This window comes from Dermacentor albipictus, chromosome 3, assembly GCF_038994185.2.
Source record: "Dermacentor albipictus isolate Rhodes 1998 colony chromosome 3, USDA_Dalb.pri_finalv2, whole genome shotgun sequence".
Classification (NCBI taxonomy): domain Eukaryota; kingdom Metazoa; phylum Arthropoda; class Arachnida; order Ixodida; family Ixodidae; genus Dermacentor; species Dermacentor albipictus.
Genome location: NC_091823.1, coordinates 50,941,667 through 50,964,287, shown reverse-complemented (window position 1 = coordinate 50,964,287; position 22,621 = coordinate 50,941,667). Strand labels below are relative to the sequence as shown.

At 45.7% G+C, this 22,621-nt stretch overlaps 2 protein-coding genes across 2 annotated transcripts; both read right to left on the bottom strand.

Annotated features, from left to right (window-relative positions):
• Nucleotides 1-4,939: 4,939 nt before the first annotated feature.
• Nucleotides 4,940-11,293, bottom strand: LOC135898103 (iripin-2-like). The gene is made up of 3 exons (XM_065426843.2): nt 11,145-11,293; nt 9,568-10,433; nt 4,940-6,265 (listed from the first exon to the last, which is right to left on the bottom strand). The coding sequence occupies exons 1-3, from the start codon at nt 11,157-11,159 to the stop codon at nt 5,950-5,952; spliced, it is 1,197 nt and encodes a 398-aa protein (XP_065282915.2). The 5' UTR covers nt 11,160-11,293; the 3' UTR covers nt 4,940-5,949.
• A 3,412-nt stretch (nt 11,294-14,705) lies between these two features.
• LOC135898104 (iripin-2-like) lies at nt 14,706-19,682 on the bottom strand. Its single transcript, XM_065426844.2, has 3 exons — nt 19,472-19,682; nt 18,270-19,138; nt 14,706-15,587 (listed from the first exon to the last, which is right to left on the bottom strand). Exons 2-3 carry the CDS (start codon nt 19,127-19,129, stop codon nt 15,272-15,274), a joined length of 1,176 nt encoding a protein of 391 aa, XP_065282916.2. The 5' UTR covers nt 19,130-19,138; nt 19,472-19,682; the 3' UTR covers nt 14,706-15,271.
• Nucleotides 19,683-22,621: the final 2,939 nt, after the last annotated feature.

Sequence of the window (22,621 nt, the reverse complement as noted above, 5' to 3'; positions counted from 1 at the left end):
ATGATTATGCAGAGTTTTGTTTCAGCGCAGCGTTGCGAAGAGATTAAGAAAAAGAAAAAGAAATCAAGTCAAGGTCCTTCGATGCCTCGGGCCCTTTCCTTGCCCTTGTGCTAGGCGCCAGTTCTTCGCGGCAGTATTTTCTTTTTTTTTTTCTGGGATGTGCCTCTTCGGAGTGTTTTGCTGACTTCAGAACGACCTATAGTGTTTCCTTTCGCGCTTCCTTATCACGTTTCTCGCCCCCCACGTGTCGGGTTTAATGAGGTGGTTGAACGCATTGAAACTTTTTTTAAATTTTGTTTGTTCATTATTTATTACTCACATTTTTTTTTTTGAAGCCTGATCTGGTGAAGGGACTTGATGCCGGCTTGATTTACTCGCGCTCCTAGACTGCTGACTCATGACACGTACTCTTGAGTTCCTCGTATCGCACGCAACATTGCAAGCTGCAAGGGCACGCGATGGAAGAATACGTATTGGAGTTTGAGAAATTTCACAACGTTTTATATGTTTGAACGTGGCACGTGCATAATTTTTTTTTTAGCCGCGAGTATCCTAGATGCTTTATGTCACACTTATACAACGTGCTTGTGCATAACAAAAAAATAATAATCAAAATAAAAGAAAACGTTTCGCGCTTATTCACAACGCCAGATTTCTGACATACGGTGGAGTTGCAAAAAGTGCAACTGCATCCGTACCGTCAGAACCGCTGACATTTCTGCAACTGCTGTGATGCTAAAGTTTTAACAATACAAGTCTGGTGTGCTAGCTCAGACGGCGCGGGTATATGTGTCATATTGTGGGTCCTGCCGAGTCCGCCCGTAGCTTACCACCAGCATCCTTGCCGTCCTTTCCAAGTGAAAGCTATGCAAGATAAATAGCAGACATTTCTGCAGCAGTGCTTTACGAGGATAGTGCTTTACGGCGGCTTCAAATCGTGATGATTTGTTGCTCATTTAGAAACTGCACAGATGGCAAGGCCTGTCCTTGTGAACCGTGTTACGAGTACTGATCAGTACAGGTTGTAAGCGAGTCATCATTGCAAACATTGTTACTACGAATTTTTCTTTAGCGTTGCCTTATAAAAAAAATAATATTCGCTGTTTGACAACATTAGAAGAGTTATTTAGTCTATATCTACCTCAAAAACTTCTATATTTGCACTGCCTTAAAGAAATGTCCGGTGATATTGTAAACATTATGAACTGGCGCATGTGTCATGTGCTTGCGCATGTAAAAAAACACAATGGTGTTCTTTTAGAGCAGATATCTGAGCCTCCTGAAACTTTTTTTTCTATTTAATGTCAACTCAGATAACCCGATCAGCGGGGGGCATGGTGCCCCGACATCACACGAGGCTATCGAAACTGTCTTCCGTGCGCTTCGTTGCGTACTTCGCGCTCCGTTGGTGCACAAATGTGTCGCAATCATTATAATTGTTATTATTATTATTTGCTCACACCCACGCTGTATTAGTTAAGCATATGTGAGTAGACGCCCACTCTTAGCAACGGCTACCGAGTGCGAGTAGTTTTTGAGGCGTCCATCGCCCTCGTATATAGACGCGTCTGCATCCGGTGCAGTGCTCATTTCCGTTTTGCCGCTATTTGCCGGCGGTGGGCGTGACGCGGGAGATAGGTGGTACATGTTTCTGCGGGCGCTAATTACCATGTCCGTCCGATGAAACGGAGAATTGTGCGAGAACTTCTGAAGCGTCAATTGGAGGCAAGCTGTGATTTGCGCTGTGGCGATCACTCTAGAAACGTTGGTTTCGACGATGATGAAGCAGATTAATTCGGCATGTTCTGTCTTCGGCGTTCCGGCGTTCGAATTTCTGAACGTCGACGCAGAGCGACGTCGAGTGGGAGCGCGCCAACCGACACCGACATTAACGCCGACGCCAAGATCTTACACGTGTAGCCTCCGACTTCTTTTCTTTTTCTTTTTTTTTTGCCACGCATCCATGCTATGCTTTGACACTGAATGACGCTGCTAAGTGAGGCTTCTCCAGATCATGGTGGCAGAAAAGCTAAACGTGAGTTGGTCTTCACGTTTATACAGCCGTAGAAAACTATCGCGACCATGTCGTTCCAGGTGCACATGCGGTAACTGTGAGCCATGGCATTTAGACACAAGTTGGTTGTGCTGCCGGCAAATCCCGGTGATTCATATATCTTAAGGGGTGATACGCGCATTTGTCAGCGTCGGCTTTTTTTGTTGTTTTACTTCGGTGGCAACCTGATCGAATTTTTCAAACGCCCAGTTGAAATTCTACAGCCCTGCTTACTAGGACAAATTGTGAAAAATCATGTTTAGTTTACTAGCTAACACACTCCACTGCACAGTACCTGTACTTCATCATGCTGCCTTATTGAATGAACCATCTTGCAGTGCGAAATTCAGGGGGGAAAAACGTTGCGCTACTGAGATCTACGTCATGAGATTATCAAAGCAAAGCATGGCACGACAGGGCGACGCTCGCTCGCTCTGGCTCGCTCTGGCTGCAGTCACGCTCGCTCTGGCTGCAGTATTCTGTCCCCATCGCGAGATCTTCCACAGTGCTGAGTTCAATAACTTGAGGATTAATTATACAGCGCTTGTCTTGTCGCTTCTATGCGTCTGAAAAAGTAAATAAAGCACCCGGTTTCTTCTAAGACTGTTTTTACAGCGAAGCTGTTAAAGGCTAGTTCCCCCTGATCGTCTGCATGTGGACACAAAATCCCCAAGATGGTGCAATGCCGGGCCGACCCACGGCAGAGGTGAAGCAGGCGTCAAGCACTCCTCATACGTGGGCCGATCCAGAAGATAGTGAAACTCCGGGCCGACCCGCGGCAAAGGTACAGTTCACCATTAAGGGGCCCATATACACAGCTTCGCTGGTCATCCTTCTTCACAGAGGGGAAGGGCACTAGCTTTTTTTCTTCTTTTTTTTTTTCGTAAAATGGTCATCCAATCTTTTTTAACGCAGATGATCACACCATTGATTGATTTCACACTTCGAACTGCCATCACAAAGTAGCCATCCTCGAGCAGTTTAGCAATATAAAAGCGATCTTCAAACTTCCATGTTTTGACGAGGCTCCTCTTTATCTCCCCCTGCCTCTCCCACCTCCTTCCCCTTCACATTCAAGTAACCGGCAATTCGAAAGACAGACTGCAGCACATTTTACGACGCGGGAAAGAAAAGGCAGAAAATAACAAATATAACTCACCAGCATCCGGCACTTCCTCTTCCACACCTTCGCTAGTGATCTTGAGCGCTTCAACAAAAGTCTATAGTCAACGTTTGCTTCTTTTCGTTTTTCTTTACAACGATAGCCGGTTAAGGGTACTTTAAGCAGTTTTCATTGCGCTTACGCAGGTATCGACATCATGTGTATCATAATCTTGTTCCCTGGCAGAAGGAGCCCCCAAAAGAAAAAGAAACTGTCGCCGCCACAAATTAGATAGAGGGTCTGCGACTTCTGAACTTGTAGTCATTGCGTCATCGTTGTTTTAGGGCTAGCTCTCGCTGGCTTCTTTGGCGCTCAGGGATTTGAATTCCTTAGAGAAGCCCTTTAATGTCGTTCCAATTCTTGTAGCTTAGTACTAAGTATATGTCGAAGGGTAGCTGGACCACGCTTACAAAACGGTATGTCGAAAGGTGGATAAAAAAATTCAGCAGAGACACTCAAGACTGCTTATGCGTGTGGCAATGCGAAAACATTGTAGTTCCCTTGGTAAATTTTTTTTCAGCTCGTTTTTTATCCGCGCAAGCACTCGCCTGCGATCTAGCTGCGCCTCGGTTAGAGCCAATCAAAACGCGCTCACTTGCCCGCGTGCGACGTGACATGTGCAGTGAAGCACGCACTATAGGCAAACGTTTACTCAACCAGATCCGTGAAGCCTCCGTGGTGTCGAGGAACCATGCTCGCCTCGTACCCCGGAGGGCCGGGTTCCATTCCCACCCAGACCGAAGTTTAACAAATTTGCTTTTCGGAAGCATTAATTTCCTTTGTTCACAGTAACCTCTCTGATAAACGTCACGTAAGTCCCAGCATTTTGTCACGGGTGTTACTCTTTGCGGCGTCGGCCATATTTTGGTAACATCTTTCGGTCGCTCCGACGGATTTTCGCGTAAGGAGGCATATAATGACTTGACATTAATAATTCAAGCAGACGCACAGGAATAATTTAACCTCTCGTTGTTGCCTACCTGCGCTTGCTAGCTTTACAGAGCGACGAGGCCTACATGCCGGTAGCGCGCAGGGTTCGATTGGCGCATTGTTTGAAAACTTTTCGAAGTACGAAATTTTCTTTCAGCGATATGAACAAAAGTTGCTTTTTAAAAAATTTCCTGAACGCGTTTAGTTCATGCATGATTCTCTTTTATTCAAAACGTAATGAAATATTGACAAAATTTTCTTTATTTTTCGTTTCAACTCATTTCGTTAGGCAAATTTATATCTTCCATACATGTGAAACGGAGTAGCTGGCGCTTTACTGCTTCCTGCCTCTCGAGCTGGACCCCGTTTAAACTTATACCTACCGAAACATGGCCTGTTTCTAGAATGTTTAAAACTACAAAAGCAATTCTCTGCAGCCTCGGCTGACGCAGGTGTTTACCATTGTGAAGACAGCGGGACGCGAAGGGTGTGGTCATGAAAGAATATTGTTACGTGAATAGTTGTTGTGGTAATCGAATAAGGGTTATGTAAGATAATCAGACCAATGGTAATCCTGGACTGTGTTTTTAACACGGGCGTCAGTCGATGACCTTTTCCTGTAACTATGGGTGTATACGGAGAATGTGGCAAGTTTCCGTGAAGAGACGTAGTGTTATATCTCCATGTTCCATGAAACTTACCGCCTCGCCATTATTTCAATATTTTACCTCAGACGCCCGGCAAAACCGGTATGCACCATGTATTAGCAGCATCAACAAAATGAAGGAAAAAGATGAATCTTTGTTGCGTTTCTTTATTTGCAATGCACAAATGGACAGCATGAAACAATGAAAAAAAATCAGAATAACTCGTTTCTTGTAGAGTTACTTTATTCAGGAATGAAATTGATGCTTCATCAAAAATCAACAGCTCCTTATTTCTAAGTTTTTTATCGCTAACAACTGAGGGCTTCTGTGTCTACGGTAACTTGAGTCTACGAGTGTACGCGTTAGTCACTTCATTGGAGGAAACAAGGGCGTCCAGTAATTAGCATTATTTCGTTAATACAGTTTACGCAATCATGCAATAATACAATTAATACAGAGGTATACAATCATGGCAGAAAAATCTGTGCAGACCTTTTTTATACTTGTCGTAGAAGCAGAGTACACAGGATTTACCCTCATCCAGATTGCAGGTGAGCAAACGTTTATCACTGCATGCAGCTATATTTCTCGATTGCAGGCCCTGCTCGACATGCTTGAGCTACTTGTATCGAACGATAACAACGATTATAAGTAACTACTGGAAATATGGTATTGATAATGCCGCCTATAGTTGTGCGGTGTGTTAAATAATCTATTTTCACATTTTGTGTTTCCGTGCAAATCATGTTTCCGTGTGATTCCGTTTCTTGCTTTCCATTTATGTCTAGGGTGTTCCACACGGTAACTCCCACTGCAGGCGGGATACTGACCTTGTTGTGAGGAGGATGTTGTTATTCACAGTAACGATATTGTATTGTTTCTGCAAATGAACAGATTCGCCTTTACGCGGCTTGACTAGGAAGCCACCTAATCACTGGAGGTCCCACCGATTCGTTTGGACACTCGTTTGTAAGTTAATGTCATGCATCGAAGCACATGAAGAGGATGAGCAGCGCAGCGTGCTTGCATGAGTTTCACGATTTATCTCGTCATAAAGAATGAATTCAATTCCGCCATCAGTGTCGTCAAACTATTCGACATCTACGGCGTTACCCCAAGCTTAGAAAAAGTGCACCTTGGGCTGCGACTCTAGAAGCCTAGAGATGGTTCAGTTGACCCGCAAAAAGAATGTCTCCCGTACGTCTGTTGTGGATGAAAAACAGGAAGGGGTGGTCGACCACGAATGGCGTGCTTACACTCAGGCTCTCAACGTGAAAAATAACAGCCGTGGCACCCGCCGCCTCGCTGCCTTCTTCGTTCACCTCGACCACGGCCTTGTGCACCACGTCGGAGACGAACAGATCGCGAGACCCGCTGATGCCCGAGAAGTCGGCTTGTTGCTTGTCGAAGACCTTCGATGCTCCCAGCTGCGACAGAGGCCCCTTCAGCTTGTACAGGCTTTCACTCTTGAATCTGAGCGGGGAGGGAGAGAGTGCGTGACTATAGGATGAAAACACTAAGCTTTCGTTGACTGAACGTCTTGCCCGTACATCGTTAAACACGATTCTTTAACGAGAGAGAAAGAGAGAAAATAATACTTTAATGATAAGAAGGGTGGATAGGTGACTAAAAAGCCTCCCCTTGGTCGGCTAGTTGACCCCTACGCACATGTTCATATCGCTGTGCTGACTAGATACGTATTACTTGTTGTCATAATGCTCTTATTAATTTTGGCTACGACTACCAGCCTTGTCTACTATCATGTGTGGTAGAAACGGTAGGGGAAATGAGAATCGGGTACTGCTGTGCATTGTACAACAGAAACATCACTGACGTCTACTGCAGCACGTCACCGTCACCTCTCGTCCTTCTCTTGTGCTCCTTTTCTCTTCCTCATCGCAACAAAAACAAGTAACCAACGGTGGAATGCTGCATTGACCGAGATACACTTCGTAGTCACCAACAAGCTCACTTTGTTCAGTCTTGCTGCAGCTTAAAAAAAATCATGAGCCATTCCACTATGTGAAGGTGGTTGAACAGCGAAGCTGTTTAGCACACGAGAGGGAGGCGACACCTAATTTTGAACAAAGGTGCGAACTCATTTATTGTCTTCATGGGTGGTCGTCGTAGTGAAAGTTATACGCATGCTCATTTATTGTTTTGATCCGTGGTTAGTAGTTCACTCGCAACTGCATACATATTCTTTGATAATGTCAAACTGATGCACGTACGCAGCTGGGTGATCGGTTGGGCCAGATTGTTGTGTCATCGCAAGGGATATGTGAGATATATCTGCTGCACGGAACGCGCAAACCGCTCCATTTTCGGTACCGACAGATCCACATTGAAATCACCGACAACGACAACAGGGGTAGTGCCATCGCAGCTAATTCACGCAGTGTGAGTACAGTATGTTTTACTCAGATTGTTCTGTAATGCATTGTAGTTCCTACAAGCATTCTACTTACTGTATATTGCGCCTTAATTGCAGCAAGGCGCAATATATAGTAAGTAGAACGCTTGTACAAACTGCAATGCATTACAGAACAATCTGAGTAAAACATACTGCAGTCACAAGAACGCAGAAAAAGTGCTTGAAACATAGGGCTAAACAAGCGTGCTAACAAACGGCAGCTCACGCTCCGACAGCTATTGCGAAAACAACGTGGCACCCTCATACGTTGTGTGAGATTAAGCGGTGCACGTTACAGTAACAATGCTACCAATACACGCTGTGGGTAATTTCCATTACCTGCTGCGATGTCTCAGCGGCTATGGTGTACTGTTGATGAGCATGAAGTCGAGGGTTCGGTTCTCCGCCTAGGTGGCCTCAAACTGACGGGCGCGAAATGCAAAAAGCGCTCGTGCACTCAAAGTGGTCAAACAACCCGAAGCCATCAAAATTAATCCAGAGCCCTCCAATACCGGGTTCCTCATAACCGACTGTGCAGTTTTGGGACGGTAAGCTTCGGAGTCTCTCTGAGGACAATCGCGATTGGCTTATGTATAGCGCGTCGTAGGCACCAAATCAGAAGTCGTGGCATCTACGTTAACATCCAAAATGAAATTGGAACTGCGTGCCACGGTGACATTTAAAAGGCGTAGCTTTGTTGGCACGCCCCACTGCGCCGTAGCCTTCGGAGCGCTGGGCACTGAAGAAGGAACGGGAGCACAGCGGAGGCCGTGTTTGATTGCCAATAACTCCGCTTCTGCTGAACGCATTAAAGTACTTTTTGCGGCAAGGTATTTCTGTATTAGCCTATTTTCACTTCAAATGCGCTTCTCCACTTCGATAAAAAAGGGACCCTTTAGCACACACTATAAAAAAAAACGAAACAAAACATATGAACAATACGCTATAGAATTTAATTGAAAGACGGTTGTTAACATTAATTAAAACTCAGTGACCAATTAGTTATTAAAACACAAAATATATATTAGAATATTTTACTTGAAAGAGCAATTACTACCAAATTCAATTAAATCTTAGTTAAAACACAACAAATATTTTGTAAAGGGACCACCATTTAGCTCCTGTGTACCTTTCAACTAAAGGTCTTCTGTTAGTAATGTTTTCGAATTTTATACGAACGTTAATATATACTGACTTCCAATGTCACACTAAGCACAGCATATTTTCTTGCCTGTAAACGTAGGTATAAAAGTACGGACGGAAAGTAAAGGCGCTACAAAAATTTATTTATATATGCGCACACGTGGAGCGCTGCTTGGAATTCAGTTGACTTGAGAGGCTTGAAATGCGCAAAAAGATCAAAGTTCATGGTTGGCTCAGTTGAAGCGGCCAGTGTACCTTACGCACAGAGCCTGTTTTCATGCAAGCGAGTCTCCAATAACCGTAGTAACTCGTATATATTCGGTCACAATGGAACATCTTCCGAGTAAACCGAACATCAAATTGTTCAATATTATATTCCGCTACGAAGGGAAGATATTGAATCCTGTTCCAAATTTCAAACGTTTACACATCCCAACTTTACAACCTACTTTCGCTAGTTCAAGATGACTGCGGACAAGCGATTGATTTTGACCAATTTTGTTCACTCTCTCTCTCTCTCCCTCTCTCTCTCTCTCTCTCTTGAACGCGTGAAATAAAAAATGCAATGAATGTTCCAGCCAACAGCCCGGCAAGCAATCTACATGATGGTGAAGGTGACACGATGCTGACGAGAATACTTATGTTAAAAATGCTTCGATATTTGAAGCTACTTTCACGTTGTTTCAGTTCGGGTCAAACCGAGATGTAGTTGCGTGTTAATCGCTTTTGTCGTGTGTTGCATTATTAGAGCTCCTTGTAAACCGTGTGGCGCCAGAAAATCTGCTTTTACTTTTAAGACTTTCTATTTCACGCCGCCAAGACGGCACTTTAGAGAAGCTTTCATGCTTCACGGCCCCTGTGTCTAATTATTTTTTTCTTGTGTGCCGTTTTTATTTGGTTTGGAAGAGCTATGTGCGCTCCCTAGCACAAGACGCGTTTGGGAAACCTAAGCAGGCCGGTGGATGACCGGCATGCTAACTTACCTTCTATATCAATAGTTCTCACGTTTGGCTTCATCGCATAAAGTCTCGTAAGACGGCACCTTCAGAGCATTATCAGTGTATCAAAAACTTCGTACTGGTCACACCTTTTTATTTTTTTATTTAATTACGCACGCGTTAAGTTGTTCTGTATATAGGGACATCGTTTGCATGTCTCTTTGTAGCTTTTATACTTCCTTTTAACGAATATATTTACAACGTCCAAACTTGCTACTCACTTGGGCAGCGCGACATCAACCTCTGTGTCCCTGAGCTTCAACAGCAGACGATGGTAGAGCGGCAACGAAAAGTTACGCCTGAGAGCATCCGCACCGTCTCTCTCTCGTGGCAGGACAATAACCATGCTGTAGTCAAGTCCAGTGTAAGCCAGGTCGACGACTTGCGCGTTCGTCTCGTCGTCCTGAGCGTATCCCGTCGTAAGCTTTTGATGCATCGTGTCTACCTGCACCAGCTCTGTTCCTGCATTGAAGAAAGGAGCCTTGGACGTGACCTCGGCATGAAATGGGGTGTTCCACAGCCCCTTGAAGTAGATGGCGTTCAGAATGACCAACCTTGCGTCCGAGGAAAGGGGTGCATTGAGCAACTCCTCTATTTTTCCTGCCGTTTTGTTCTTGACCCAGTCGTTGATGGTCGTCAAGGTATGTTCATCTGCCAAATTTGCTGTACTTACTTGGGCGTCGAAGTACTGTCTGAGTGAGTCTAGGTACTGTTGTTCCACGTTGTAGCCCTCCTGAATAACAGCGGCGTTGGCGGCGTAGAGCGTTGAATTTGAAGCTTGCTCACGTAGCCGACGTGTGTGCTTGGCGTGGAGGCTCGGTACGAGGTCGGGACTTAAGCCTACTGACGAGTAACCGAGCGCCTCGTGCAAGTCTTGCATAGTATCGCCTCTGGCGCCAACGTAGGCCATAGCCAATGCCGTGTACACGCTGTACGGTGAGTAGAAGATGTTCGTCTGAGACGAGACCGGGATCTCTCGGAGGAGCTCGAAACCGAACGAGTTAATGGAACTGGAAATCTTGGTTTCCTCTTGAGCAACGCAAACCGCCATGAGCCACGCGATGCAGATGGCTGTTTTCATGATGGGCTGCCGAAGAGAACGGAAGCAAGGTGATAATGCATACGTCCCTTCACTTGAACAGTTCTTGCTCTCAGTAAAGGCAGAAGTTGTACTGGACACTCGCGTATTTAAAAGGACCACACACAATAAGCACTGAAATATCGGCGTGATATCGTCATTGTCAAAGGAAGCGGGAGGGGGTCGACTGACGCTAACTTACGTGATATTCCAACCTTCGGTTTCTGTTGTAAATGTATGTACTCATGAGTGAATTCGACTGCTCCTTGCTCCTTGTTTGGCATGAGGGCCAATGAAACGGTAGAAGGAAGCTTATGCTCGCAAAACACACAGGGCTACTGTTTTACCATTTCTTATGCCATGTGGAATATTTCGAGTGAACAAACGAAAACGAAGATTCGATGATACGGCCAAGCAACGGTTACAATAAATCCACTTACGCGGACTTCTTTTTACATTGTTAAGCCTATACTTTCCCAAAAATATCGCCTGTCTTAATTCACTTCGACATGTAACGTAGATTAGTGAACATGGGATATGTGCGTGTACGCTACCAATGGCATAACCACAATACATTACATTCTGCTTTCGATGTACGAAGTTATGATTTAAAACGAGGCGTACGCACCGCTCCTTAACTATAATGGGGCTAAACTATGCACTCCTCGAAGTTATATTTATCTGAGCCACAGTGCGTAAATGAGCGAAAATCATACGTACCTGACGGCGTTCCATGCTTTAAAGCTAAACACTAAAATGAAGCGAGAGTCTCAAGTTTACGCAGAACTTGTTTAGAGCTGCAAAAACTGCCACATAAGACCTCACGGAAAGCGTGTGAGGGGCCTTTTGAGCTTGATGGGCGCAGGAGCTCAGATAAAGAGTGAGGAGAACGTGAAGGCTGCGCTTGTCGGCATTTGAGACATTACATATCTCTGCTGTTGCTGAAACCAGAGGAGGCGACTGAAAAAGGAGCATGAATATTATCTGCTGACGATAATTTTAACTCGCTTTCGACTCCCAGAAAGGTCACGTTCAACCCGTTGAAGGCTGCAAAAAAACAGCCTATAATCACAACTACCAAATGCTTTCTTACCTTGACCCACTTCAACACTGCGCTTCTCAGTTCTTATCAGTGGAGAGAAGGGAAAGAGGCAAGGAAGGCTTCAGTTTGAAATGTAATAAGAATACGACTTGCATCTTGTTAATGCTGAATGAAGATGCGTTATAGATGCAAGTGCGCCTTCCGAGTACGTGCGCTACTGAGACTTGTTCGAATATCTTAAAAGTCGTCAGTAGTTTGCTCGATTGTATCTCGATAGAAAGCAACATCCTAGTTCCATAACCTAAGTGCGAAGTCTCTCGAGGATCCATTGAAAACCACGTTGAAGGCTAGGTGTCGTCCGCGCTTTCATCCACGTGCCGAGCAGTGTTAGTAATTGCACAGGGAGCTCGTCTGGTTGACCTTCCTGCCTTTACTCTCTTTGCTATTTCTCTCTATCTTTCTCTTTATGCACGTGAGGTGAGTGAACTCGTCGAGAGCATTTGCAAGTTCAATTTGTCCGTGCACCGTGAGCCATGTTGTAACATCAGCACAGCCAACGAGCGTTCAATTCAGAGTTAGTGACCTTGAGAGGATAACATTTACTGCTGCGGATGACTTCTTTATTATTATACGAAACTGTGCTGAAAATATTAGGTAGGATTTTATGCACAGTGACCCGCGTTCTCCGTTGTTCTTTTCTTTTTTTAAGTTCTTTCCCCTCTTGTTCGCGTTAGTGCTGGCGCTCGCTAAGGTGTCCCCCTTATTTTCAATGTTTTTAATTTACGTTTAAGCAAATTTATGTTTTTCTTCTAAGTGAAATGCAGTAGGCGCAGTGCTTCATTCCTCTCCAGTTAGACTTTAATTCACCCTATAGCCACATGCGTTCAACTTATCTATACATATGAAAATGCTACTCCAAACCACAGACGGACTAGCAGGGTTCACACATGTCGTGGAAGGTGTTCCTCTCTATACGTACTGCGTTTGTTATAGGAATGGCGAAAAGCCAACTTTGTGACTTATGCGGGCGCAGCGAAACGATAGCCCACCTTCCTTGCGAGTGCTCTCGTTTCAACCCGCAAAGGGCAGCCTTCTCAGACAATCTAAACCAACAGGACACGAGCCAGAGAAATTAAATTTCTTGGAAGCTAACCTGCGCAAGCATCAGCGCGAGCCGCTATGAACGTGGTGCTGCGTTAAAGACGTACTGTGCACTGTGTGACGTAGAATGTATTAGTGGGACGTTGACACTGTGACTATGGGATGGCGTGGCAGACTGTGTGACAGCGCCGTTCTGTATTGTGTTTGTTTTGTTCTCTTTCTCTCATATTTCTCACCTCTTTCCCCTTTCCCAGGTACGGGGTAGCCAACCGGTAATATCCTTTGGTTAATTCCTCCCCGTCTTTTTTTTGCTTTTATCTAGCCCGATATGTATTAGCTATAAATTCGAAATTTGCTCTATCTCCTTTAAAGGTCACAGTGGGCTGGCGAGAATATAACCACAACCCAACAGCCAAAATTATAATGACTAAAAGGTCTAAAGTGCAAGTTTGTGGGTCGACGCATGCGTGCTTCGTATAAGGGTGCGATAAAGGTAATACCCACGCAAAGTATTTCGTTTAGCTTGTTGCTGTGAACGATATGCTGGTGGTTTATGAAAGCCGTACAGGAAGACCCAAAGAAACCTTCTGCTTAGCTATTATTATAAGCCCCCGTCGCAGTCCAACCGTTAGCGCGAAACTTGATACATTTATAAGGGTAACGCGTTTGCTTTTCCTGCTTGGTTGACAGTTTTAAGACAGTTAAAACCGGCAGCGCGCTAATTCGGACAATAACATATACAGTACTCGAGAGCTCTTAAGATATTGTCTCTACGTACATGAGCATGGCAAGATGCACCGGCGATAACTACTATTAAACCCTAAGAAATGCGTAGCTACGGATGTGGAATACTTCAGTGTGTGCTGTCTTTGCATCTCCATGGATACGGCTGTAACTGTGTCACCGGGTAAGGCCCGTAATCCACTACTTCTTTCCAGTGGCATCATACACCCGCAGGAGTTTTGAAGACATCTGTAGTCTATATACCACGTTAGTGCAACTCAGGCTGGCGTAGGCTGTGAACGGGCGTAGCAGTGCGACCTGGTGTGGTGCGTTAGAGTTCTTATTTTTTTAAGTTTGAGACAGAATGAAAAAAAAGAATCTAATCGTTGCTGATTGGCTTCCTCGTTCTAGTGCGGAAAGATTCTCTTCTAGACTTTTCTTCTTTTCTACTCATCTTTTCTATACGTTCTTCGTCTTCCAGTGAAGAGTAGCTAACCGGACAGTTAACCTGGTTAACCTATCTGCTGTTCAACTATTATTTTCTATCTATCTCTCGTTCCTTCTCTGCGCGCTATCCGTATTCGCGTCGCAGTCGACAGGCGAAATATTGTCATCGCGAAACTGCTAAGTTGAATTTACTGGCTGAAATAAACAGGCATATACGCGTGTTTTGCAAGAACGCGTGTTTTGAAAGACGACTCCCTTCACTTGAGATTCTGGCGAATCTTGACGCCGACTGAATGTGCGCTATACAAACTGATCAATACGCGCAGTACAAACCAAACCAATATTCACTGCGCAATCCTGGTAATTTTGCGCTTCGCACTGCCAGTCTGCATGGAATGCAAAACCCAACAGGAATTGCGTATTGCGCGAATTGTGAGCGATAGCTCGGTGGTTAGCGAGTCCTGCTCGCAATTTCCCATTTCCCGACTACTCTCGGCAGTTGACATTGCCTGCCTCCGGCCGTTGGCATTAGCGTCGTGCCAACACACATTAGCGTTTTCCGGCACACCACGCCATGGTGCTAGCCACTGTTTGTTCTTCATCTTCCAAGCGCTCTGGTACGCCTTCAGCACAGCACTAAATTTTACTATCACTTCCAATTCTTCACCTTCGAGCGAAACTGCAGCCAATTTGTTATCCCTGATACGGCGAGGATGCGGGATTGCCTGTACGATGACGACGACGACGACGACGACGATGAATGTGTGAACGAAAGGATCGGCGGACGCACCACACCTCAGTTTTAGAGCGTTTAATTGTTGTCGCAGGAATTTTCCGTCCCGGATTGCGGCGGCACACGTCTTTGTACTTAGCATATGTTTTCTGCGTTGGTCAGCTGCCATGGCTTTTACGTGAGACGAAAAACTAACCGGCGAGAAGTCGACTTCCCACAAACTCTAGAAACACCATTTCACAAAAACACGTTTTATTACAGTTTGCACAGCTGCCGGTCTTCTGCATGTTTAGAAATATGCCGAGAAAAAAAAGAAGACGTAGCTATAGGCTTCCATCAAAACAAAAGTAAAATACAAGAAGCAGCTTCCCGAGCACCGCAGTCACGCACGCGGTATATGTACAAAAAGTATTGCTGAATTTCCTATGCGTGTTTTCTAAATTATTGTCGGTGACTTGATTGCTGAAACCGCTGCCCAGGAGCTGACAACTTGCGGTCATTCCATAAAAAATTCGTGTGTATGTGCAGCGGCTACTCGACTGTTAATCGTACCCAGTTGGTTAGCTATCTATCAGACAAGCTAATTCTCGCATGTGTTCAGCACGTGTTAAGGAGTAAAGAGTGTGGTCGCGAGAAAAAAAAAAACAGAGGCTTACAAAACGAGATTCTGTACCTTAGTTAAGGTGTATTTCAAAAATTGTGCCTTCATCGGCGGGACGAACAGCTCTATTTGTACCTTCCTTGGGCCCAACTAAACGCGAGTAGAAAACACAGTAACAGAAGCGACGCGGCCCCGTCGCTCTAGAGGTGGTTCACTTGACCCGCGAACAGGACGTCTCCCGTTTGCCTGTTGCGGATGAAGAACAGGAACGGGTGGTCGACCACGAAGGGAATGCCAAAAGTTGCGCTCTTGGTGTAGGTGATGACTGCCGTCGCGCCCGCAGCTTCGCTTCCTTCTTCGTTAACCTCGACAACGGCCTTGTGTACGACTTCGTACACCACCAGGTCGCGGGAGCCGCTGATGCCGGAAAAGTCGGCGAGGCGCTCGTCGAAGGCCTTCGAGGCTCCGAGCGCCGACAGGGGCGCCTTTAGTTTGTACGAGCCTTCGATCTTGAACCTGTGATCGGAGAAAAAAAAACATGTTATTAGGCCATAACAAGACGCTTGCAGCGTAGGGCACGCGTTATTTCTGGTATAGTATAAAGTGTACGCCCCTTACCGAGCGGTATAACAAGCGGGCTCTGTGATGGGCGTGTCAAACAAGCGCATTGATTGACTACGTTCCGATCTTGAGCGGTTTTGTTTACTCCCTTAAGACGTACCAGGGGGCTAGTTGGTTAGTCATGATTCAATAATTTGGCAGCGCACTTCGTCGCCTTATCTGACAAATAAAAAAAATCTTTTTTTGTATCTGAACTGGCGAAGTAGGAAGTTTCGTGCAGCATGATGGCGTTTAGCTAGTATGAGTGGTCAAAAATCTGTGTCGTTCTATTCTCTAAAATGCTCTGCGCGTACTTTGGAACGCGTATTTACGTATGCTTATCCTGCAACAAACCAATATTTGCAGTACAACGCTCGTGTTTGTTCATTCTGTGTTGCATCAAAAGTTTCGAAGTGCGCTGCCATATTCCATCTTGCTTGCTCCATTTTTTTTCACAACGAATGCTTTGTATATATACTGGTGCTCATTTTATTGTGACATTATTTATATTTAAAACAGAGCCAAAAAAAACACGGACAAGGGAAGACACAGGATGAGCGTTAATTATAGGTTGCTCATCGATCATGCTATTTCTGCCCGAAAAGCTCTTATGAACTTCTAGCACGTACGCTTATACTGAGTGCGCCAACTAACTCCTTCATTTGTTCTTCTGTCTTCTTTCTCATCAGTTTTCTCATTGTTCGAGATATAGTTTTATTAGCAATGACATCGGGACTAGCAGTAGTGTGAGATATTTACTCACACAAAGACCAACTTTGTTATTCAGGAACTTGTCATTACACGGCAGTTTAGACCGAACGAAAACTCGACGACCATGGCCACGGAACTCGTTACTGTATATGATGGCTTTTTCGTTTCATCACATTTCAGGCACCTCCAACATGGACGGCGTCCTGTGATGCAAGTCAATGCTGCAGGACAACAAATCATTTATGAACAGCAGGCTCTAATACACCCAAGTTCATAAATTGCAGAGATTCGTGGCAGTGCCTAGTGAAGTGGCCATATCATATGGTTTCAATCTGTGTTGGTCACTATGGCGTTGTCGGTAATGAACTCGCTGACAGTGAGGCGAGGTCGGCATTTAAACCCCACCGTGGCAGCGTAGAGGTTTTGGCATTGTGTTTTGGCAAGCCCGAGGGCGCGGAATCAAATCCCAACCGTGGCTGCCGCATTTCAATGGGGCCGAAATGCAGAAACGGTTATGTACCGTGCATCTGGCGCACGTGAAAAAACCCCAGGTGGTCAAAATTAATGCAGAGTTCCCAACTACGGTGTGCCTCGTAATCACATTGTTGTTTTGATACCTAAAATATCAGAATTTAATTTTAGTTTTATGGCCCGCACAAAGTGCGCATCTCCTAATCGCGACTGAATAACAACTATATGCTTACGTCACCCATGCAAGAAAGACGTCACTGTGAAGTAGAGAATCCATGCTGTTCACATGCCCAGACATTCGCAGGCATGGAACCGATGGAAAAGCCGACCCGATGGAAAAGCACGTCTATCCGTGAAGGTCACGTGAATGTAAGGTATGCTTGTTGCACAAGGTGTACCGGACACTGTATGGTTTCATGGTCATAATCGGCAGGCAACCACTGTCGGAGGGTGCCTTTCTGGGCCCGTGGCCTAACACTGCAACTGCGAAGCTTGCAAGAGCCTCAGAATTTCAGCACGGCACGGTTCAGGACGCACGGATTTAGTAACGCTGCTGGATAATGTAGATTATCTCTTTCCTACCTCCCCATTATTACTCATCACCTCTTTTCTGTCCGTTTCATATATGTAGGGCCATGTATCACGTTATAAAGCGCACCTGGGCACGTTTTCGCAAAGAAGTACTGATGGTAGAACTGCCCGTAAGACGAGATGCCAACCTATCGACATGATGGACATAATATTAACAATGGCAGCCGGCCAATACAGAAAACTCCCGAACTAAGAGTTTTGCGAATTTGGTCCCTGATCCGGCCCGCGCTTCCCAAAAACGAGTAGTGATCTTCATGTTTACTGCGTAGTCTACGACAATGACAACAGTAAGCGCTTGTAAAGTCACCTGCCAGGATTTTAACACATTGGAATATATAGCTTGCAAGGCCTCTTCAGACACTGTTAAACGAAGAAAAATAAATTCGGAGCTGCCCACTACGGAGCCTATCACAACCCGTTTCTTACTTTGGGACTTGAAACTTCTCAATTTTAAGGAAAAGCAGATGACAGAAACGCTCAGGCGTTCAGTTTTTGGCAGAAATGGCGCGTTTTAAAAAGTGTGCAGAAATTTTATTATAGAAACGACAATAATAAGCATTGAATTGAGAATGTGCGAAGTGCTCAACGAAAGCGGACCTTATATCGTCTTGCGCAGAAGCGGAAATACAGCTTCAGCACGTGAGCTCTTGCCACAGCCTCTGCTCTATCGCGCTTTCCTGTCTCTTTCGTCAATGTTTGCATGCAAAATTCAGCTTCGCGTGCCTATGTTTGTGAATCTTGTGCAGGGACAGGTAAAATTTTTTAGAAAGACTACTCTAAGAATATAATACTATCTACACAATATGTTGAGAACGCGGGACTCACTTGGGCAGCGCCACTTCGACGAGGGCATGCGTGTTGAGCTTGGACAGGAGGCGTTGGAAGACTGGCCACGAAAGGTTCTGCCTCAAGGCGTCCACTCCGTTCCTCTCTCTTGGAAGGACGATTGTCATACTGTAGTCGAGCCCGGCGTAAGGCAGGTCGAGAACGTCAGCGTTGGTCTCGTCGTCCTCGGCGAGTCCCGCGTTCACCTGGGCGTGCATCGTGTCGACCTCAACTCTCTGGGTTCCCGCGTTGAAGAACTGCGCCCTCGACGTTGCTCTCACTTCGAAAGGCGTGTTCCACAGACCCTTGAAGTAAATAGCGTTCAGGAGAACCAGTCTCGTGTTAGGAGGAAGAGGCTCGCTGAGCAACTGCTCAATCTTTCCTTCTGTCTTGTTCTTGACCCAGTCGTTGATTCCTCTCACGGACTGCTCATCGTTCAAGCCTGCGAGATTGACCTCGGCCCCGAATGACGTGCGCAGCAGTCCCAGGTACTCCTCCGTCACAACGTAGCCATTTTGGACGACGGCCGCGTTGGCGACGCGAAGGGTCGCGTTTGAAGGCGCACGCAGAAGGTGCGTGTGCTGGGCGTGGGCGCTGGGCACGTGGTCGGGCGTCAAGCCCACGGAGGAGTAACCGAGCGTCTCGTGCAGGTCGTGCTGAGTCTCTCCCCTGGCACCAACGTAGGCCATGGCCATCGCTGTGGACACGCTGTACGGTGAGTAGAAGAGGTTCACCTCTGATGAGACGGGAATCTTGTCGAGGAGCTTGAATCCAAACTGGTTGTTGGCGCCAGTGACCTTGTGCTCCTCTTGGGCGGCGCACAGAGCCAAGAGCCCCGCGAGGCAGATGAGAAAATTCATCGCGTGCAACTGTGGGTAGAGGAAAGATGATCAATGAGGAAAGATAATAACTCCCTACTCCTCTAATTGAGTCAATGTTATAAGTATCCAAATAATATTAACTCTTCAAATAATTACAATTAAATCATGTTCCAAATAATCGTGGTGATTTACAGCTCACACACACTTGTCCCTTAGGTTTCCCAAAGGGGTTGTGAATTGTGGGAACCAAATTAAGTTTAATCTACGATCTCGGCATCGGATTGTATAGATTCTACATTATGTACCCATGTCAGAGCACGAGCACCGATAGCCTCTTATAAAAAGTAATATATTATGATTCAGCGGGTGTACATAGCCTACCTTTCAACGTACGCCTTCCTCGGAGCAGAAGCAAAACCACAGCAAAGACCGTTAACAAGCTTGGAGACCGACCTTCCTTCTGGGGACGTGTAGCTTGGCAGAACCAGGAGAAGGGGCCTTGCCGACGAGTCTTATAGTGCGGAGAAATCGCATCTACTGGGTCACAAGGAACGGATGATGTGAAGAAGCGTTTGGAAACCCCCTAGCTCCTTCTATCTCCGCGTCCCCGATGTAACTAAAGAAGGCCGCCTGGCAGAGCAGCTCTACGTTATCTGTGCGCTCTGTTTTGAGCTGGCACCCCTCGTCGCTCTGCAATGACGAAAAACAGCGTATGGAACAGTAGGCGAGTCATGTCGCAATTTCCCCCGGCGCGCACGTATATTTGCTATTTGCTATTTTTGGCAGCAGCGTATCGGTCTCCCATGCTACAGACAACGATTGCTTCTCGGGGCAGTGCCGGATCCGGTAAAAGAGAGTTTGTGCTCTTCCTCTTCCGATCTTGCCGGTCATGTAACTCACCTGACAGTGACAAGAACTTTATTAGTATGTCCTGAGGAACTCGATTGGGGAGACCAAAGGCTCCCCGATCAAGTTGGTGGCTCCGCCCACGACGGGACAGGGAGGTGGCGACTCCCCGCGACGTCGCGGGCCCTCTGGACGGCCTGTAGTTGGTTTGTGAAATCCGAGCTCTTCAGCAAGGCGTCCCACTTAGACTTGTTATGAAAGTCGGAGCCCGCGTTGTACGGGCACAGCCAGAGCATGTGGTCGAAGGAGCAGCACGCGTGACTGCATTTGGAGCACGATTGCAGGAAGTTCGGGTCTATCCAACTAAGCGCTCTCGGGGTGAGGTAGGATCTCGTCTGTAAAACCCTGAAAGTAACAGCCTGAGCCCTGTTCAGTTTCGGGCTGGGGGGAGGGAATTTTCTCCTGCTGTGTCTGTAATGTGATGTAATTTCATGAAAGGTCGTAAGATTATCTTTGAAGGGGCAATCCTGCGGGAGAGCCGGACCGTTAGCTCGGGCGCGGTTCGTGAATTCACGCGCCAGGCCGTTGGCCCGCTCGTTAGGGTTGCAACCCGCTTGGTTAGTTACATCGTTCATGTGCGCCGGGAACCCCGCTAATGTGTGGCCTCCAATGTCTTCTCGCGTAGTAATACGAAAGGATCTGTTGACGATGTCGGCTGCGTGTTTACAAACTAGAGCAGACGAGAAAGCCCTGACCGCCATGCGCGAGTCGGAGAAAATGGTGTCCTTACTTCGTGTAACCGTCGAATAATTTTCTATCGCAATCGATGCTTCACCTATCGGGCGAAACTGCGACATTTTTGTTACGCCTACAGTATTGGCCATTTCACTGATATTGTGGATATTTAGGCGAATTCGTTTGTTTAAGCGTGAAGTTTATAGGTCGCAGGTGCGACTGTCTTGTAACGACGAATGCATATATACACGCTGTAAAAACTCTCTGACACCTGTTAAGCGGTACTTTATTTTTCTCGGTGTTTGCAATTTCCTATCTACAATTAGTATTTATTCGCGAAACATTCGGCACCTAAAAGATGCTGCATGCACATCTTTTTCACAGGTCCTACGATTCGCGCGCCGTAACCTTGTCTGTTTCTATTGCAGTAAATTTGGTGTAAACATGCACTGCACGTCTCGGCAGCATTGCTATGCAAAAGAATCTGTGCTAAAGCCATGTAAATAGGCGCTGAAAAACATCCGTCGTTCGGCTTTCTTTACAGCCTCATTTATAACCTTACGGCCACATTCATTTTTGTTTCATTTATATGAAAAATGTTCATATTGTAAAAGCGGTGTTAGTGTAATAAATCTTAGGAATGAAGTTTAAGGTGTGGTCTTGCTTTGGTTAAAGGGACGCCCTTCTTGAACACCTACATATAAAAGCCTTCCACATGCGTGCCTGCGACACCTTGTGCTTCCGGAAGAGTTTAACATAGCCTGCAAGAAAATTTCACGCCTTCTAGCCACTTCTAGAAGACACTCATTTCCTAGACAGATGCGTTTGTGATTGGCCAGTGAATTCCTTCGAATAGTGAAAGAGGGAAACAAGCGGCATAAAAAGCGGACCTGCGCTGCTGTGAGTACGGAGGCTCGCACATGCAAAGACTTTAGCATGTAGTGTGCCCCGAGAGATAGAGCCGTTTTGTAAAACTCAACCATGAACATTTGTTCATTAACGTTTTTCTCATCTCTTGATCATCGATCGGATCCTTTCTTCCTCTCTCCACATCGCACGGCACCATCCATGGGACCCTCGTGGCCGCACGGAGCCCCTACTTCACAACAAAGCTAAACCGGCCTGTAGCCACAACACACTGTCACCACTATCACCACCATGTGCGCACGTGCGGCCTGATTGACGCATCAGCAGGCCTAAGTTAGCATTCGTTGATGAAACGCTTGCGTAACGAGAATAATTAGAAAGTATACAACGAGCGGCGCGTTTTTGATCAGATTCAAAAGCGTTTATTAAGATGGCATCAGGGGTATCCCAAATGGAAGCAACACTTTCTAATTTTGATTTAACTGTAGATTTATACTAAATGAGCTTCTGATGGGAGAGAAAAGTGCGACAATTCCAGCGTAGCATTGTTAATTATACTTTGAACATGCATATTCCTTGAGAGGTTTTGAATTGTATGTATTCCAAAGTACTTGTACGAAATGACGGATATTAATGTTAGGTGAATAACAATATACGCAAGGGTAACACTAGGGTTATTACGATGTTTTGCTCCCATCATTGTATGTACAGAAATATTAGGTTCTTTAGCAATGTGGCATAACAGCTGGAAACTGTATTGTCACATTGAAAAGTAGGAATATATCGTAAGCTATTAGTTATACAGTACAGCATATAATCCTCTGCGAAAACCTAATGGATGAAGCGATACCGGTGTTTAAAGGATTAATATAAATCTAAAATAGCAAAAGACCCAACACTTATCCTTATGACCTACCTCACGTGACAAGAATGTAGAGGGAGTCATGATCATAAGCACAGCACAGTAAGAGCTTAGTCGAGAAACACTGAATCTAGTCAAGAACTCTGAAAAGGGTATTTAGTTTGCTCATTTTTAGGAGTAGGTTGTTGTTTATAGTTGCTAATGGCCTCATATAACACATT

What these genes read in the sequence shown, in the direction of transcription:
- LOC135898103 (XM_065426843.2), bottom strand. An exon ending in GTTGATGTCGCGCTGCCCAA is followed by an intron (nt 6,266 to 9,567) that starts GTGAGTAGCAAG and finishes CTCCCCGCTCAG; the next exon opens with ATTCAAGAGTGAAAGCCTGT.
- LOC135898104 (XM_065426844.2), bottom strand. Translation starts at nt 19,129, where the DNA reads ATGAATTTTCTCATCTGCCTCGCGGGGCTCTTGGCTCTGTGCGCCGCC. An exon ending in GTCGAAGTGGCGCTGCCCAA is followed by an intron (nt 15,588 to 18,269) that starts GTGAGTCCCGCG and finishes CTCCGATCACAG; the next exon opens with GTTCAAGATCGAAGGCTCGT.